A 20,545-nucleotide genomic window follows, 5' to 3' on the forward strand; every position below is an offset into this window, starting at 1 on the left:
CTGTACAAGCAAGTGTGACTTGTTCGGGAAGGCATCTTGTTCAGCGAGGACCAGTTGGGCCAAACGTTTTGTTTTTCTGCTAAATAACTCTATGACTATCATTGATAAAATAGTTTTAAGAAAATGAGCCGAGATCACTACCCTGAGAAATTGCTAGTCTAAGACAAATGAACAACCACAACCATTTCTCCTTGTACAGATAAAGACTCTAACTAGGGAAGTGTGTCTCACAGTTTCCTCCGAGTCAGTTTTACTGGTGCTCACTGTTGCATACATGATATTTACCTTCATGTCAAGGGCAATGTCGTAGAGCCATAGGGCACAGACCCTTCAGCACTTCTTGCCCATGCTGACCAAGCTGTCCCATCTACACTAGTCCCACCTGCCCACATTTGCCCCATATCCCTCTAAACCTTTCCTATCCATGTTCCTGTCCAAATGCCTTTTAAAAATTGCTATCGTTTCTGTCTCAACCAGCACCCCTGACAGCTCATTCCACATATCCACATATCTATGTGAAAAAGGGGCCTTGCAGATTCCTCATAAATCTTTCCCCTCTCACTTAAACCTATGTTCCCTGGTTCTTGATTCCCCACCTCCAGGTAAAAGACTCTGTGTATCTACCCAATCTATACCCCTCATCATCTTATGCACCTCTATAAGATCACCTCATCCTCCCATGCTTCAAGGAATACAGTCCTAGCCTGCTCAACCTCTCCCTACAGCTCAGGCCCTCAAGTCCTGACAACATCCTCGTAAATCTTCCCTGCACTCTTTCCAGCTTAACAACATTTTTCAGCTAGCAGTGTGACCAAAACTGAACACAATACATCAACATTGAACATATCTTATTCCACTGGTAAAATTCAGCTCTATGGACTATATTCAGACCAATGTTGTGATGAGATCTGGCCCCAAATGGATCCAACAAAGGGATGTCAGTGAGCAGATTATTTCATACGTAAATACTGCTTGATGGTGTTGTTGATAATTGTTGATGATGTTGTTGATTGAAAGTATTCAGATTGGGTGATAATTAATCAGACTGTATCTGCCCTGTCTTTTTTTCCCCAAGTACAGGGGATACTTGGATACATTTTCATCTCACTTGAAATATGCCATAGTTATGACTGTCCTGGGTGTTTAGCTGAGGCAGTGGCATGATCTTTGATACTAACACTTAAATAACTAGCTTATAACCATTGTTAAACCTCATCCATTTTCAAGTAACAGTATGCTAATAAATAGACAAAATAACAGACATGCAAGAGTCAAACGGCATTTGAAGTAAACATTCACTTACGTCTCCAAAACATGAGTTTATTTTTCCGTGTGCATCTAAGCATTTTTTTTCCATTAATCTCCAATTTCTAATATTTACATTGTTTTCTCTGTCTACACTAATTAACATTTTTCTCTTAAGGTCAGATCTACTGTTATGACAAAATCAATCGTTATTCAGACACAAATATGCTGCCAGTTTCAATTAACAAGAAAGTTTTGTATGAACTTACTTGATTTGTTCCCCTTCCAATTCTTTTACTTGCCCTTTAAGTAACCTGTAGTTGTTCTGCAATGTTCGCAGGCGCTCCAGACGGTTGTCATGAGCCTTTTTCAATTCTTCATTCTCTTGGTCCTGAAAGGAAGATTAAAAGCAACATGTTCAGAGTTCTTATTGGTCCAATACCATATAAAATTGTAGGTCTGTTATGCCTTATTATAGTCGATATTACTAAAAGTCTGTTCTTGACCGGTTTTGGCCATCTGTGCTGCGATTTCCGAGAGAACACCGCCACCTATGGCCGCCACCTCGCTTAGAGCCCCCCTCCGCCGTATGTGTGCCGAGGATTTTTCCCGTCGATGAAAAATTACAGAGATATTAATGATTTTACAAAATTCCCCATTCTCTCTGCTGCCCCTGCTGGCGGCAGGGGGGAGGGACTATAAAACCAGGAAGTGGTGTGCCTCAATCAGTGTCTGCAAGCTGGAGGAAGGCAGAGGGTCACGTTTCTCTGAGCTGTGAATAACACTGAACACATGTCACTCAAATGTAAGTCCTTAGTGGCTCTAAAACGCTTGCAGAATGTGTCTATTGGTTCTAAAATGTTTGCAAAAAGTGTCTCTTTTGGTTCTACAATGCTTGCAGAATGTCTTTTTTGGTTCTAAAATGCTTTTTAGGTTCCCCCCCCCTCTCTTCTTCCCCCCTCTCCCCCTCCCCCTCCTCTCCCCCCTCTCCTCTCTCCCCCCCCTCCTCTCCCCCCCTCTCCTCTCCCCACTCCCCTTCCCCCCCCCCCTCTCTCACTCTCCTCTCCCCCCCTCCCCCCCTCTCTCTCTCCCCTCTTTGTCTCCCCCCCCCTCCCCCCCTCCCGCCCTCCCCTCCACACACCCCTATCCCCTTCCCTCCACCCTCCCTCCCCCTCCCTGCTCCCCACCTCCTCTCAGCACACCCCCTCTCTCCCCCTTCTCTCCCTCTCTTCCCTCTCCCCCCTCTCCTCTCCCCCCTCTCCTCCTCTCCCCCCCCTCTCCTCCTCTCCCCCCCTCTCCTCCTCTCCCCCCCTCTCCTCCTCTCCCCCCCTCTCCTCCCCTCTCCTCCTCCTCCCCTCTCCTTCTCCTCCTCCCCTCTCCTCCTCCTCCTCCCCTCTCCTCCTCCTCCTCTCCTCCCCCCATCTCCTCTCCCCCCTCTCCTTTCCCCCCCTCTCCCCCCCTCCCCTCCATCCCCTCCCCTAAACCCCCTCCCCTCCACACACCCCTACCCACTTCCCTCCCCCCTCCCTCCCCCTCCCTGCTCCCCACCTCCTCTCAGCACACCCCCTCTCTCCCCCCCCCTCTCTCCCTCTCTTCCCCCCTCTCATTCCCTCTCTCCTCTCCCCCTTCCCCTCCCTCTCCTCCCCCATCTCTCTCTCCCCTCTTTTTCACCCCCCTCCCCTCCCCCACCATTCCTCCCCTAAACCCCCTCCCCTCCACACACCCCTACCCCCTTCCCTCCACGCTGCCTCCCCCTCCCTGCTCCCCACCTCTCCCCCTCCCCCCTCAGCACACCTCTCTCTCCCCCTCTTTCCCCTCTCCCCTCTCCTCCCTCTCTCCCCCCCTCCTCTCCCCCCCTTCTCTCCCCTCCTCCCCTCCATCCCTTCCCTCCCTCCCCTAAACCCCCTCCCCTCCACACCCCCTACCCTCTTCCCTCCCTCCTCCCTCCCCCTCCCTGCTCCCCACCTCACCCCCCTCTCAGCACCCCCTCACTCTCACCCTCTCTCCTCCCCTCCTCCCCTCCCCCACCTTTCCCCCCTCACCCACCCTCCCTCTTATCCTCCTCTCCACCCCCCTATCCCTCTTGCCCCTCTCTCTGTGTCTCTGTCTCTCTCTCTGCCCCTCCTCTCTCTGCCCTCACTCTCTACCCCCGCCCGATCCCCCCCCCCCCCCCTCCCACTAGATGTGACTGCAAGTTGGGGGCTATGCGTCAGTAGACAGGGTGGTTATGGGGTAAAAGGAGCAAATTAATAATATTAATATAATATCAAGGGGGTAATTAGCGTGAGTGCGGGGGGGGGGGCTGGGGGGGGCTAGTTAGTGTGTGTGACGCTGCGTGCCACCCCCTCCCCCTCCCCTCCCCACAAGCGCACGTTGGGGGAACAGACCCAACGGGTCTGCACTTGGTCTAGTCAATAAATAAAATCTTTAAAATGAAGTTGAGTCTGAAGAAGACTCAACGTCACCCATTCCTTCTGTCCAGAGATGCTGCCTGTCCCGCTGAGTTACTCCAGCATTTTGTCTATCTTTGGTAAAAAACAGAATCTGCAATACCTTCCTACACAATCAAATCTTTAATTCTAAATTGGTTACACCTGTGCAAAGATCTAAAAGTTGATTGGTTTTTCATTCACTTTCATGTATCATTATACTCAAATAAAGGTATAATTATTAACAAATTAGTATAATTTCATAGAAACATAAAAAATAGGTGCAGGAGTAGGCCATTCGGCCCTTCGAGCCTGCACCACCATTCATTGTGATCATGGCTGATCGTCCCCTATCAATAACCCATGCCTGCCTTCTCCCCATATCCCTTGACTCCAGTAGCCCCTAGAGCTCTATCTAACTCTCTCTTAAATCCATCCAGTGATTTGGCCTCCACTGCCCTCTGTGCAGGGAATTCCATAAATTCACAACTCTCTGGGTGAAAAAGTTTTTTCTCACCTCAGTCTTAAATACCTCCCCTTTATTCTAAGACTGTGGCCACTGGTCCTGGGCTCGCCCAACATTGGGAACATTTTTCCTGCATCTAACTTGTCCAGTCCTTTTATAATTTTATATGTTTCTATAAGATCCCCCTCATCCTTCTAAACTCCAGTGAATACAAGCCTAGTCTTTTCAATCTTTCCTCATATGACAGCCACGTCATCCCAGGGATCAACCTCGTGAACCTACGCTGCACTGCCTCAATCAGAAGGATGTCCTTCCTCAAATTAGGAGACCAAAACTGCACACAATATTCCAGATGTGGTCTCACCAGAGCCCTATACAACTGCAGAAGAACCTCTTAACTCCTATACTGAAATCCTCTTGTTATGAAGGCCAACATTCCATTCGCTTTCTTCACTGCCTGCTGTACCTGCACGCCAACTTTCAGTGACCGTTGTACAAGGATACCTAGGTCTCGCTGTACCTCCCCCTTACCTAACCTAACCCCATTGAGATAATAATCTGCCCCCTTGTTTTTGCCGCCAAAGTGGATAACCTCACATTTATCTATATTATACTGCATCTGCCACACATCTGCCCATTCACTCAACCTGTCCAGGTCACCCTGCAACCTCCTAACATCCTCTTCACAGTTCACACTGCCACCCAGCTTTTTGTCATCCGCAAACTTGCTAGTGTTGCTCCTAATTCCCTCTTCCAAATCATTAATATATATGGTAAACAGTTGCGGCCCCAACACCGAGCGTTTGCGGCACTCCACTCGCCACTGCCTGCCATTCTGAAAAGGACCCGTTCACTCCTACTCTTTGCTTCCGGTCTGCCAACCAATTTTCTATCCATGTCAACACCCTACCCCCAATACCATGTGCTCTAATTTTAGTCACCAGTCTCCCTTGCGGGATTTTATCAAAGGCTTTCTGAAAGTCTAGATACACTACATCCACTGGCACCCCTTCATCCATTTTACTTGTCACATCCTCAAAAAATTCCAGATTAGTCAAGCATGATTTCCCTTTCATAAATCCATGTTGAGTTGGACTAATCCTTTTACTGCTATTCAAATGCCCCATTATTACCTCTTTAATAATTGACTCCAGCATCTTTCCCACCACCGAAGTCAGGCTAACTGGTCTGTAATTCCCCGTTTTCTCTCTCGCTCCTTTCTTGAAAAGTGGGATAACATTAGCTATCCTCCAATCCACAGGAACTGATCCTGAATCTATTGAACATTGGAAAATGATCACCAATGCGTCCACTATTTCTAGAGCCACCTCCCTGAGGACCCTGGGATGCAGACCATCAGGCCCAGGGGATTTATCATCCTTCAGTCCCATTAGCCTACCCAATACTATTTCTCGCCTAATGAAAATTTCTTTCAGTTCCTCTACCCCCTTAGATCCTCTGTCCTCCGCAAAACATCTGGGAGATTGTTTGTGTCTTCCTTCGTGAAGACAGATCCGAAGTACCTATTCAACTCTTGTGCCATTTCCTTGTTCCCCATAATAATTTCACCCGTGTCTGCCTTCAAGGGACCCACATTTGACTTTGCTACTCTTTTTCCCTTAACATATCTAAAGAAGCTTTTACTGTCATTCTTTATATTCCTGGCCAGCTTCCCCTCGTACTTCATATTTTCAGCCCGTATTGCCCATTTTGTTTCCTTCTGTTGTCCTATGAAAGTTTCCCAATCCTCTGGCTTCCGGCTACTCTTTGCTATACATCTTTTCTTTTAGTTTTATTCTATCCCTAACTCCCTAACTTCTCTTGTCAGCCACGGTTGCCTCCTACTCCCCTTAGAATCTTTCTTCCTTTTTGGAATGAAATAATTCTGCGTCTCCCGGATTATGCCCAGAAATTCCTGCCATTGCTGTTCCACCGTCATTCCTGCTAGGATCCCTTTCCAGTCTACTTTGGCCAGCTCCCCTCTCATGCCTTCATAGTCCCCTTTGTTCAACTGCATCACTGCCACTTCCGATTTAACGTTCTCCTTCTCAAATTGCAGATTAAAACTAATCATATTATGATCACTACCTCCAAGCGGCTCCTTTACCTCGAGTTCTCTTATCACATCTGGTTCATTGGACAACCAGGGCGTATTTGTAATTTTAGAATATGAAGCATAGTCTTAAATTACAAATACGCCCTTTTAAAAATCACATTAACAATAATGATTTAATGGTTCATTTAAACATAGACTAAAATACCAATATGATCAACCTTTGCTATTGTCCTTTTATTACTTCGTTTTCACTAAATTTGACAAGACAAAATTCTATCACTGTCAAATTTGAAACAATGCTATTGAATATATCAGTATTCTATCTGGAAGATCGACAGTTGGCAGTTGTTACAAGGTTGAATGCAATTCATAAGTTTATGATGATTAGCATTACACAAAAATAAAAATATTTTCTACATACTACCAGCAACTTAGTGCAATGGGCCTACTGAATATTATGGAGCTGGTGGGATGCAGACCAAATTGAATGCAAAAGTAGGGAGGTTAATGCACAGTCATATAGGACATGAGTGAAAGTCAACTGGAGTACTGTGTACAGTATTGGTCACCTTATTTAAAGAAGTATGTTAATGTGCAAGGTTTACTATGACAATTTCTGAACAGACAAGTTCTCACATGGAGGATGATATTGAATGATATTGGACTTGCATCTGCATTCAATGTTTAGAAGAGTGAAAGGAACTAACTGAAACAAAAACATTTCTGAGGGGGCTTGATGAGACAACTGTGGACTGAATCCTAGAATTTAGAACTAAGGGTAACAGATTGAAAACAATGGATCGCCCATTTAAAACAACGATGAGGTGTCTGAAAGGATTGCGTGTCTTTAGAACTATTTTCCACAAACATTTTAACGTTTTAAAGTTAAAGGTAGATAGATATTTGAATAGCAAGACGATGAAAAGTTACTGCAGGTTGGCAGGAATGCAAACTTTAGGTACCATCAGCTCAGCTACTATCTTTTTATTTGGCAGAGCAGGCTGGAGGTGCCGAGTGGCCTTCTCCTGCTCCTAATCCATGTGATAAAGATGAAAGTGACGTGAAGCCTGAAGAACCCAGTCTAATATGTGACTTTTTTTAAAGACATGTTACCAGCGGCCACATGCTGTCAACCAAAGGGTTGCAAAGTAGATATTTGTTGAATTAGTGGTGACGCTGCCTCTTCCACAGAGCAGCTAAGGAATATAGTTAATGCTATTCAAAAGAAACTAAATTTGAATTAAATGAGAGGAAATTAAATATTGCTCTCGTTAATGTGAATTCGACGGGAGGGGAAAATGAGTCTTTTGGTGGAATCTCAAAAAGTGGCAGAAATTACAGAGAATAATCTGTTGAAAGTGGAGGCTGATGGAATAGAGGTAAATCGCCCACCAAATTACCCTCGTACTCTTGGTTCAATCATTTTTTGTTGAAAGAGGGTTTGGAAAGTGGAGGTTAACTGATTTAGAGCTCTGTCAACCTTAACCATGGTTAAGGAAAAGGAAGACATCACAGAAGCAATGGTATAGAAAATCTCACCTTTGGTACAGATATGTGGGAAGGGATAGTCAAGATGGCTATGGGCATCTGTGACCTTTTAATAGATGATCTCTAACAAGTTTAAGATGGACCAGATATAAAAGAGAAAGGGAAGGATCAAATATGAACCCTTGAAAGTAACAGCAGAGGTAAATAAAGTTGAGTAATCTAAGAATGCAGAAAATTGCACCAATACAGTCATCAATGCATTGGCAAGAGGCAAGGTGCCTAGGTAGGTTCAAACATACAGTATCCCACCATGGGTTAGGCACAGCCTGGGCCCATGCAAGTTCCCATGACCATGCTTTTGATTTGGAAATAGTGTGTGGAGTTAAATAAGTAGTTTAATGTAAGCTTATAAATATTTAGCAACAGCTTCTATTGCCTTATGTGACAGCATTCAAATCAACAAAGCTAGTTTTGTAAAATATAAAACATTACTGATATTACCCCTTATGTCCAAAAATGTCATGTAACAATATCAATTGAATTATTTTGTTCTTGAGAATATTCTTTGGTGGAGGGCTTGGGTGTATCCCTAAATCGAATTGCAGAAGTAAAAGTTATTTACTTCAGTGTTTAATCACATGATGAGATTTTGTAATATAACTTTCCTTCTACCCAACTTCACAGATTAGGCTATTAAATTTGACAAGCAAAAGTCACCACAAAGATTAATTCATTTCAGATCACTGTAACAAAATAACAGCTTCAGTTCCCGCCAGTAACTACAAAGGGCATCATTTTGTGGGAAGAAAACAATTCTGGTGCATCTAACTTTCCTGGCAATGATGAACTGATTTGAAGGTTTCTCGATGGAAAAGATAATTCAAATTTGTATCTCCAAGTCTCACATTATAGAGGAGGAGACTAGCAAGTCTGAGATGAGAATAATGAATCTTACCTGCTCCTTCATAAGAAAAAAACAAAGCCCAAGTTATTTGAGATTTCTGACCACAGATTCTCTCCACTTCAGTTTCCTTCACTCTTGCGGCAGTCAACACAGTTTTTTGGTTAAAATGACTGCTCTTTCCATTATGCATCAGAATATTTATATAAGAGATTATAAGAGACCACTGCAGTATTGCAGATAGGTTGGCAACATTACACTATGCCAAGTTTTAAGCCTGAACAGAGACAGTTCCTACAGGCCCAGAATAGGTGGCTAACCTTGTTCTTATTCATAATCTTATAATAATAATAATAATAATAATAATAATAATAATAATAATAATAATAATAATAATAATAATAATAATAATAATAATAATAATAATATGATAATATAATATTATAATAATAAACATCTTAAGTTGTGGATTAGTCAAAGATTTTAAAAATAATGTGTCCAGTAATACCAATGGGAATAGAAACCCATGCACGACAACCTCTGGATTTCATAGGCTTGGTAACTACTGCTGCGGAGAAGAAATTGTTGGAACTTCACTGAGTAAATATGAAGAGGACAGTAATCATACCTACAGTAATACAAGGAATCACCTTAAGTTTCAATAGTTCCTCGAAGTTTTGATTCTTCTGCTGTATTTTATCTGTTTTCGTCATTTTATCTGGTTCTCGAGTAGAATTCTTTGGAGAAAGTGACCTGGAACGCTTCACACACAGATCCTACAATGTACAGTAAAAAAGGAAATGCCATAACAAATGCCAAACTAATGAAATCGGAAAGAAGATGTTAATTATTTTGTGATCGTTTTCTGAAAGAAATCTTCAATTAATCTCATTCCACACCTCTTTCCCCATTACCCTTCATATTTTTTCAATCTTCAAGAAATGTTTAATAAGATGAAATAAATTATCATCTCAGCATTAATTCTCATCTCAGCATTTTCCTAATTTAAGGACAGAACTTTAAGTATCAATGCAAATCTTCAACATCTACGGTAAATTGGTTAAAATATTCCAATAGAAAGAGAATAATCTTTAAAACTTGTGGAGCAAATGATATTTAATTTAACTGCTGGTGATGATTAGACACAGCGAGTTTGCAGTGAAGTGACAATGTTTTCGATAAATACAGGAAATCTTTTACACAATACAAATCCAGCAGCAAATGAGAAAAGTGTGACATTTTTAACAAATTATCAATTCTTCCCTTAACCTTCTTGGCTCTGAGGAAACCAATCACAGCTTCTCCAGTCTCTCGCTAGAACTGGCATCTCACATCCTAGTAAATCACCTCTGCAACATCCCCAGAAACAGTAGTGCCTGGACGAGAATATGTTATTCCAGCTGAGACTAAACCAGTCTTTTATAAAGCTTTAGCATTACGTCCTGCTTTTACATATTTCTCTATTGGTATAGCGAAGACTCCCAGATGTTTATTTTTTAAATCAGGTCTCTTTAACTTGTCCTACCACCTTCAAAGATTTATGTACACATACCCCTAGGTCTTTATTCCTGTACCCCTTTTAAACAGACATACTTAATCAGACATATAACATTTTAGTTTCAGTACTAGCAATGGAAAATGCTAATAATGAATTATAAAAACTCGATATAGAATACCAAAGGAATAACAAACTGAATTATAACAATGTTACCACTAAAGACTTCCCTGCAACTCGCTAATGAGTGTATTCATTTACATTTACATTGTTTCTTCCAGAATAATGATCTCCCATCAGGGAAGGCTCATGGGTTGTAGACACAGAAATCCAGAGCCTCATTACAAATAAGAGATACAGGCTGTTCTAATTGCTCTATGAGGGTGCAGATTTGGATATGATAGGATTATAGCAAACAAGTGGGAAAATGATTTTTCTACACCTACCACCCCCATACACACTGCGCTTTGAAATGTTTTCACTTGAAGGAGGGAATTTGTCTCCAAAAAAACGGAACTAAATAAACCACCACATTTTGGAATAATAAAACAGAAATTCTAAATTTGCAGATGATACCAAATTGGTGGGGTGTGGAGAATCAATCCTGAGGAGAACTTCGTAATTACACAAGGACATCATAAAATTAAAAATGGGCAAGCAAACTGGGAATTAATGTTCAACTTGGATAAATACAACATATCATTTAATTTTTTGTGCATTTGATATTATACCTGATGATCTGTGTGTTTAAAGAAAAAATCCACGATCTGCGCTGAAATGAAGACCAACGCCACTGAATGTCAGAAATCTTACATCAATCCCATGTAAATGAAGCCTTAAGAGAATCTAAAATATCTTTTGGTGATGGAAAATTCATTTAGTGAGACGTAAATTTAAACCCTTAACTTTTGAGGGAACATAATTTGCCGTCATTAGTCATTCTCCTCCTGTTAAGGGTGCAGTCAAGTAAAAGCAAACTTTCCTTTTTTTAGCAAGCTGAACACATACAAATTATTAATCAAAGGACTTTAGAGTCATAGAATCAGAGACGTATTGAAAAAGCTACTTTTCTTAACAACTAAACCAGGTTCGCTTCTTAATAAACAGACACCACACAAACTGTTTGGTAGACCAGTTCACAACTTTACTTATTATCGGCCGATGGAAGGGAGGGAGAACTCCAGTCAAGTGACCAATGTAGACACTCGACTGTCCTCAGTCCACTTCTCTGAACAACCGAATTACATTGCATTAAATAGGGTTTTTTTGTCCCCTTAGCACATTCCACAGACATTAGTCATGGTCAGAGGTACAGGAAAAGGTTTCCACAGAATGCATCACATTAAAGGCATTTTGTTTACATAGTACAAGATAACATTGGCCTTTTGGTTTACGACATTTTATCTTTCTACTTCCCTGGTTCCTCTCTCGTCACTTCGTCCTTCATAAACATTGGCCATTTGGTTTATGCCATTTTATCTTCACAGAGATCTAGCTCCTCTCTGCTTGTCACTTGGGAGACAATGTTATGGTATTTATTATCTCACACACCGCAACCCGAGGCAAGCCTAATTTGACAATAAAAATAAGCTGTAAGCTAGCCCAGAAACCTATTTTAATATTTTCTTATTTTTGTAACTTTATTCGGCTTCATCAGTATAGCACAAAAACAGCACAGCGGCGCAGCAGTAGAGTTGCTGCCTTGCAGCACTTGCAGTGCCGGAAACCCCAGTTTGATCCCGATTACGGGTGCTGTCTGTACGGAGTTTGTGCATTTGCCCCATGACCGCGTGGGTTTTCTTCGAGATCTTCGGTTTCCTTCCACACACCAAAGATATAGAGGTTTGTAGGTTAATTGGCTTGGTATAAGTGCAAATTGGCCCTCGTGTGTGTATGATAGTGTTATGGGCCTGTCCCACTTTGGCGACTTTTGAGGCGACTGCAGAAGACTATGCAGTCACCACATGGTCGCCACATGTTTGCGGGTGGCTGCCGGGGAGTCGCCTTCATGGTCATGAGGAGTTCCCGCATTCTGGGAACTAGTCGCGGCCTCATTATGGTCACCGCAAATTTTTCAACATGTTGAAAAATTAGCGGCGACTTGAATGAAGCTGCCATGGAGAGTAGCGAAAATTCTCGTGCCGTAGGTGGGTCACCAGGAGCTCCTAGTGGGTTGCCAGGAGGTTGAAGGTTCTCGTAGGTTCTTTTAGATTGTAGCTGGTGCTGACTGGTGAATTTCATTGGCTCATTGGGGGAGCAAATCGTAAGCAGTAGTTTTCAGAACCAAGGATAACCAACCGGTAATGTTCGGCGGACATTTTCCGCCGAACTTCACAGCCGTGTATCTCTGACTTCTTAAAAGTCATCTGGCTTCTTAAAAGTTGTCTCCACTCCTTCTCCCCCCCCCCCCTCTTTTAAAGGACTTACCGTACACTTTGCTTTCACCATCTTAATCACAGTGCCAACCTTGCTGTTCATCGAGGTGTGTCTGTGTTTCACCATGGCTTTGTGCCATGTGAATTTCAGGCGGCGCTCCCCCCGCTTGCCCTGTCCCTCACCTGCGGGGGGGGGGGGGGGGGGGTGTGTGTGTGTGTGTGTGCGTGCGTGCGTGCGTGTGTGTGTGTTCCACTCTGACGGTCGCCGTTCCAGTTGTTGGTCTTTCAGGCGACTGCCGGCAACTAGAGAGTCGCCTGAAAAATCGCCTAAGTGGGACAGGCCCATTAATGTGCGGGGATGGCTGGTCGGTGCGGACTAGGTGGGCCGAAGGGCCTGTGTCCACGCTGTATCTCTAAACTAAACTAAACTGGGCCCTTCACCCCAACTCATCCAACGATAATCTTTTTGCACATCAACCCTAATTCATTCATCTGCATTAGAACATAGAAACAAAGAACATAGAACAATATAGCACAGGAACAGACCCTTCGGCCCACATTTGTGCCGAACATGATTTAATGTTTAATTTGTTTAATTGATCTCATCTGCCTGTACACAATGTATATCCCTCTATTCCCTGCACATCCAAGTGCCTATCTAAAAGCCTCTTTAAAGCCACAATCATATGGGACTCCACCACCACCTCCAGCAATGTATTCCAGGCCCCCATTGCTCACTGTGTAAAAAAACTTGCCCCGCACATCTTTATTAAACATTCCCCCTCACCTTACAGCTATGCCCTCAAGTGTTGGACATTTTTACGCTGAGGAAAAGGTTCTGATTGTCTTTCCTATCTATGCTCTCATAATGTGAAATACTTCTATTGTCTCCCTTTAACCTCTGATGTTCCAGAGAAAACAAACCAAGTCGATCAAACTTCTCCCTGTAGCTGATATCCTCTAATCCAGGCAGCATTCTGGTAAACCTCCTCTGCACCATCTCCAAAGCCTCCACATCTTTCCTGTAATGGGGCGATCAGAACTGCACGCAATACTCCAAATGCGGCCTTACCAAAAGTCCTATATAACTGCATCACGACTTCTGGACTTTTATATTCAATGCCCCGAGCAATGAAGGCAAGCATACCGTATGCCTTCTTTACCCTCTATCTACTTGTGTTGCCACCTTCAGTGAGGTTGAATTTGGACTCCAAGATCACCTTGCACATCAATGCTTTTAAGGGTCTTGCCATTAACTGCACACCTCACAGTTGCTCGGATTCAATTCTATCTGCCATTTCCCCACCAATTTCTGCAACTGATCTATATCCCACTGTTTTGTCTGACAGGCTTCTTCACTGTCTGCACTCCTCCAATGTTGCTGTCATCAGCAAACGTACTCACCAACCCATCTACATTTATATCTTATACATTTATATCCAGGTCATTTATATATATTGCAAATACCAGAGGTCCGAGGTCAGAGTTGTGATCATTAGCTCAAAAATACTCGGGAAGACCAGTCACCTGGCCAGCCTCGTTTCCCAACACAAAAGCCAGTCTGGTCCCTCCTCGAGTCGGACAATCCACATGCTGTTTAAGGAAGCCTTGGATACGCCTAACAAATTCTACCTCGTATAATCCTCTTTCCCTGAGTAAATCCCAGTCCATATCGGGGGAAGTTAAAGTCACCCATGATAACAACCCTGTGGTTCTTGCATCCTTCTGTTATCTATCTACATATCTGATCCTCTATCTATGGTCTATAATATAACGCTGGCTATGGTCTATAATATAATCCCATTAGGGTAATTGGTCCTTTCTTATTTTTGAGCTCAACCCATAATGTCTCAGTAGATGTACTTTCCAGTAAGTCTTTTCTGAGTATTGCTGTGACATTCTTCCTGATGATGAGTAAAACAACTCCTCTACATCTTTTACCTCCCCCCCCTCTCTATTTCAGCTGAAACATCAAAACCCAGGTACATTAAGGGGCCAGTCGTGTCCTTCTCGCAACCAAGATTCCGTGATGGCCACAACATAATTCGAGGCATTGATTCAGACTTGATCAAGTTCATCAGCTTTATCCACATACATCTTGCATTGAAGTAAACAGGACAATATCCTTTTGCTACCTGGCCTATTTAAGTGTTTGCCTCTGAAACTTATCAATTATTAGAATAATTGTCTCAGATTCCACCACCTCTACTGTCAGCACCTGCCAGATATCAACAAGTATCTATGTTAAAATACTTACCCTCAGATCCCCTTTGAGACTCGTTCCTCCTCCCTTAAACCTCTCTCATTTTTGGTACCCAAGACTAACTGCACCTCTCACAAAATGTCTTTTAATAGGAGAGTAAGAATACATAAATGTCAATCGTTGGATATCTTTAATCTTTGATATTAGATATTTCTGCCTCTCAAACAGAAAACAAAATTCTATCAGATTTTGATTACTACTTACAAGGGATTATGTAATCTGACTTCCTTTGTGAAAGTGCCTCATTACTCATTACCAGATTCAAGATAGAATGTTCCCTGGTTGGCTCCACACATATTGCTCCAGCAAACTGTCCAAGTGCACTCTTTGAATTCATTCTTGTGGCTACCCTTCCGAACATGATTACCTAGTCCACAGCAAGATTAAACTCTCCTTAATTGTTGCACTATTCTTTTCACACACAGCTATGCTTTCCCCCGTATGCTTCAGAGACCTGGATCACCAAAAGGTACTAGTAAAATACCAAATTCTCCAATTGTTGATGTTGATGTCTTCTCCAAAGTCAACATCCACAGTACTGAGGTCCTAGTTACAGCCTGTTAGCTCCAATGTACAGCCACATTCTTCATATGCATTAGTCAGAGTCAGGGAGCTATACAGTGTGGTAGCAAGCCCTTCATCTCACCTTGTCCATGCCGACCATGTTGACATTCTGGGCCAGTCCCATTTGCATGCATTCGACCCATATTCTTCTCAATCCTTCCTATCCATTCATCTGTCTAAATATCTTTTAAAAGTCATAATTGTATTGGTTTCTATACCTTCCCCTGACAACTTATTGCAGATTTAGATTATCTGGTGAGCAAACAAAATGCCCTGTAGACCCTCTTAAATCTCTCATGTTAAGCCTATGTCCTCTAATTGTAGAAATCTCTACCCTGGTAAATGAAATGTGAGTGTTCATTTTATCCATGTCCCTCATGATTTTGTATACATAATAAGTCTGACCCTCACCATCCTACGCTGCAAAGAATAATGTTCCAACTTCTTCCTCTAACTCAACCCGTAACTTCATGGTGAATTTCTTCAACACCATTTCCAACTTAAGGAACATCCTTCCTATAGCTGGAAGATCAGAATTGCACACAGTACTACAAGTATGGTCACACCAACAACTTGACAGCTGCATCGTGAGTCCCAACTTTTGTACTCAATACCTTTCGCAAAGAAGGCAAATGTACCAAATACCTTCTTCACCAGACTGTTCACCTGACTCCCACTTTCAGGGAACCATGCACCTGTACTCCTCGATCTCTCTGTTCTATGATGCACTCCAGGGCTCTACCATTTACTGTGCAAATCCTGCCCTAGTTTGATATTCCATGGTGCAATTTGCTATTCCTCAGCCCACCCTCCTAAATAATCTGCATCCTGTTCTAAATTAATTCTAAAACACCACCACTGTCTACAATACCATCAATTTGGGTGTCATCTGAAAATGTACTAACAATGTTAACCACATTGTCGTCCAAATCGTCAATGCAGATAACAAACTTCAGTGGATCCAGCACGAACACCTGCTGCACCCCACTGATCAAAGGCATCCAATCAGAAAAACAACCCTCCACAATTACCCTATGACTCCTTCCACCAAGCCAATTTTGAATCCAAATGGCTGGTTCACCTTGGACTCTATGTGATCTTACCAGCCCAGCCCACCAAGTGAGACTGTCAAATTCCATAAAAACAATGTTCACCGGCCTGCCCTCATCAATCCTCTTGGAGACCTCTTTAAAAGAAAAAGATCAGTTTCATTATACATATTTTCCAAAGTCTTGCTAACTATCCCAAATCAGTGCTTGCCTATCCAAATGCTGGTAGATCCTGCCCCTCAGAATCCTCTCCAACAATTTAGTTACCACTTTGTAAAGAAATGTAGTGATTTTTACTCCAATTAAAATAACTGGACCTTAGCTCAAAATAAGTCACCAACCATTTTTATTCATATGGTTTCTGGAAAGATATTGTTAAATTTGTATTTTCTGGATCAGCGGAATATTTAGACTTTAAAATTGGTAGATATAACTGGTTAATATCCAATAAGCAGAATGTTATGTTTCAAGTCAAAATGATTATTTGCTGACTACAAAATGAGTGTGAACAAGATGGCATTGAACCATTTTTCCAACTCCCCCGTCCTCATGTTCATGTCACTTATATGACGGGTTTAGTGGTGTCAAGACCATGATGGCCCCAGTTACAAATGATCTTGTCATCTACGCTACTTCATCTGACCAGATCCACCACTGGTGATTTCATCCTTTTCCCTTAATGTCAGGCTTCTGGTTTATAAAAGAAGCCATTATATTGTCATCCTCTCATTTTTAAGCAGCATTAGCTTGTGGATTTTGACGCCGAGCTGAGGCAGGCATTGCGGTCATTCTTCTCGCAACCTGCTGATGTCCGTCTAAGCGTCAAATTGCTGGTCGTATTTTGCAGCATGATCTCTCTTTGAAGGTGTGTGTTGGAGTCAGTATTTGTTGCTTTGCTGTTGTTGCACGTCTAGAAGAGCAGCCTTCCAGCACTGCCTGCGGCACTGAACAAGGTAGCATCCTACTCCTGCTCGCTAGCTTTTTGCCTGCAACAAAAGTTATATGCATCTCAAAGGATGCAGTATCCTTGCATTCCATAGTACATAGCATAATACTTATAGCTAGTCTTTGCCGTTGCTCTGCACAAACATTCTCCATCACGGTTTATTAAATGTTTCTCTCACTAAAGTCAGTCAGTCTACATGCTAGTCCATTCTCAACTGTCTGGTTAAGATATTTCTGTACGATTCTAAAGCCAGTGCATAAGTTTTAAAAATGATTATCTGTATTTGGACCTCTAGTTTTGTTCTTTCTCCACAATCAAAAGTAATCTTCCATTCTTTGCTTTTTTCAAGAAAATGGCCAAGCCGTTTCAAGTTCCTGATGACTCCAATTGCTCACGCAGTGAGTTTGAATGAGGAAGAAGTTAAGAGCTCATGTTAAGGAGGTAATGGGGATGGATGATGAAAATGAGGAAGGACCTGGCCACGTGGCCGAAGTTGTACCCTTTGGGACTGCAGATCACCGACTTCCATTCTGGTACTGCTGGTTCTGAGTGAGACCAATGGAGGAACCAAAGATTATTTTGCAGATGGGGCAAGATGGTGGTCAAGTGGGTGATGGGTAGGGAGTCTGGTTCTACCACCACTGTCTCTAAATTCAACATTCTGAAGCCTATGCCACATGCTCTTTTGCTAATTTGAATGATTGTGGGCCAGAGATTTCCAGGAATCATTGGGGACATTATATTTCATTTTTGAGCACATCCCCAAAACATTTTCTCTGTCTGCTTAGTAATCTCATCCCTCACAGAGTTCAGAATAGTAAACCAAAATGTTGGAGGAACTCAGCGGGTGAGGCAGCATCCATGGAGAGAAGGAATAGACGATGTTTTGAGTCGAGACCTTTCTTCAGACTGATGTCGGAGGTGGGGGGGGGGGGGGGGGGGGGAGGCTGGAAAAAGAAAGGAAGCCGCGGAGACAGTAGGTCTGTTTCAAACCTTTGTTGTGAATTTTGCGAGGGATGAGATGCCATAACAGAAACACAGCTGAGTGAAGGGCAGGGCTGACAATGTTCCAGGGTACATCTCCTAATGGGATGATAGTGATACAGGTATTAGGGGATGTGGGTTGGTGGGGTTGGTGGGTGCCTTTTAGATGACGGAGGATATAACTACAATGCTTAGAGGATATTCTTGGGGGTTCGTCCAATGAGGCTACATGGGTAGAACTTAGAAAAAGGAAGTGAATGATCACTTTGTTGGGACTGTATTACAGGCCCTCCAACATTCATCAGAAATTAAAGGAGCAGGTATGTAAGGAGGTTGTAGATAACTGTTAAAATAATGGGGTAGCATATTTCAACTTCCTTCATTTTGACTGGGTCTCTCACAGTGTGAAGAGCTTGGACAGGATGGAACTTGTTAAATGCATCCAAGAAATAGTCCTTAATCTACAAGTCTCTATTAAAAGGGTGTAATACTGGACCTCGTCTTAGGGAACATGGTAGGGCAAATGACTATAGTATCAATGGGAGAGCAATTTGGGACCAGTGAGCATAATTCTGTCAGTTTTAAAGTTGTTAATAGACTAAGTGGGACCCGTTGGATCCCAGTCACACGGAAGGCCTGGTCCCCCAACGCAACCCATTCCCGAAAGCAATATTCCACCACTCACCCATAGCCGCTAACTGCGCAGGTGCGGCTCATTTCCCCTAATCCCCTAGCACTCCCTCCCCCTCCTCATCATGTGAGGGAGGGAGGAGGGGTGTGTGGACAGGGAAGTGTTGGGGGGGGGGGGGGGGGGGGGGAAAGAGGGTGGTGTGAGGGGAGAGTGCGGTGTGGGTGGAGGGGGGGTGTGGGAGGGGGGAGAGGAGGAATGTGGGGGAGGGTGTGTGTGGGAGGGGGGTGTGTGTGGGCGGAATGGTGTGTGTGGGCGGGGGGGTGTGTGCGGGCGGAGCGGTTGTGGAAAGGAGGGGTGTGTGTGCAGGGCAGGGGTTTGTGGGGGCGGGGGAGTTGTGGGGGCGGGGGGGTTGTGGGGGCGGCAGGGGATGTGGGGCGGAGGAGCGTTGTGGGGGCGTGGCTTGTGGTGGGGGGGTTGTGGGGGCGGGTTGCGGAGGCAGGGGGGTTGAGGGCGGGGGGGTTGTGAGGGCGGGGGGGTTGTGGGGGCGGGTTGCGGAGGCAGGGGGGTTGTGAGGGCGGGGGGGTTGTGAGGGAGGGGGGTGTTGTGAGGGAGGCGGGGGGTTGTGAGGAGGGTCCCTCCGAAAGTCCAGTTGGAAACCTCCGCCGGTCACCCTCGGCTCTAGTAAAGACACGATGGCACAGGAAGGGGCGGACCGTCCCAGGGAGTGACAGGGGAAGAGACTAATCTGCGTGGCGCCGACTGGCAGGAGAACTGCGTACGGGCGGTTTTTAACATTTTTAAACCTCGCTAACTTTTACGTAAAAGTTAGCACGAAGCTTGGTGCAATCGCAGCGCAGGAGAACGGTGTGTGAACTGGCGAAAAATCGCAGAGTTTTTGCGCAAATAGAAAGACCGCCAAACCGGAAGATAACAAGATCAGAGGTTTAGTTATGTAAAGATAGATAGGGAAGGATAGAAAGAAAGATAGAACCACCTCTCTCCCCCCGCCCTTCTGCTCCATCTTACTCGTAACTATTTCTCCACCTCCATTCCTTTTTCTAGCTTCACTTTTCGCAACTCCAATCCTTTTCTCTCACACCTTCTCTCTTTTCATCTTTGGATTTTGTCCAATTACCTGCCTATGAAAAACATCCCTCACGTATAACCACCTATTACATGACTGGGTTTGGCCTGTCTCTCCTGACATCCAGATTTCTTCCCCCCACCCCCTATACAATCAATCAAAAGTGGGCTCCCGACCCCATCATCCCCCATCAATGTTTTCCAGAGATGCTGCCTAACCCACTGAGTTACTCTTGTACTTTGTGTCTTTTTTTGTAAACCAGCATCTGTACTTTAACTATTTCTTCCCCGCCTCTCACCCCCGCTGCCTTACCAAAACCATATTGCAAGCCATTATTCCTTTCATTTCATTCCACCATAATCATTGCTAACAAGAGGTGAAAAATGAGTGACAATGTCTCCACTATCTTGATCTTCCCTCGACTCAAACCTATTTCATTTCCAAAGATGTTCCCATAAATTGTGCACCCTAGGTTGAGAGACATGGTCTGCACAATTGCAGCTATGTTACAGCAGAACAGACGTGACCTTATTCTGAAATGAAGGTAGACACAAAATGCTGAAATAACT

General features: G+C 43.7%; 1 protein-coding gene across 6 annotated transcripts in view; it reads right to left on the minus strand.

The window, feature by feature from the left end:
- The window catches only part of cntln (centlein), a 392,762-nt gene that overhangs the window by 228,432 nt on the left and 143,785 nt on the right, over positions 1-20,545 (minus strand). For all 6 annotated transcript variants that reach the window (XM_033018258.1, XM_033018259.1, XM_033018260.1 and 3 more), the window contains exons 11-12: positions 9,236-9,361; positions 1,515-1,636 (exon numbers count right to left, since the gene is read on the minus strand). In XM_033018258.1, the coding sequence (XP_032874149.1) occupies positions 1,515-1,636; positions 9,236-9,361 (248 nt within the window). The remainder of the gene's footprint in view (positions 1-1,514; positions 1,637-9,235; positions 9,362-20,545) is intronic.

The sequence above is a fragment of the Amblyraja radiata genome, chromosome 3 (genome assembly GCF_010909765.2).
Source record: "Amblyraja radiata isolate CabotCenter1 chromosome 3, sAmbRad1.1.pri, whole genome shotgun sequence".
NCBI classification, from domain to species: domain Eukaryota; kingdom Metazoa; phylum Chordata; class Chondrichthyes; order Rajiformes; family Rajidae; genus Amblyraja; species Amblyraja radiata.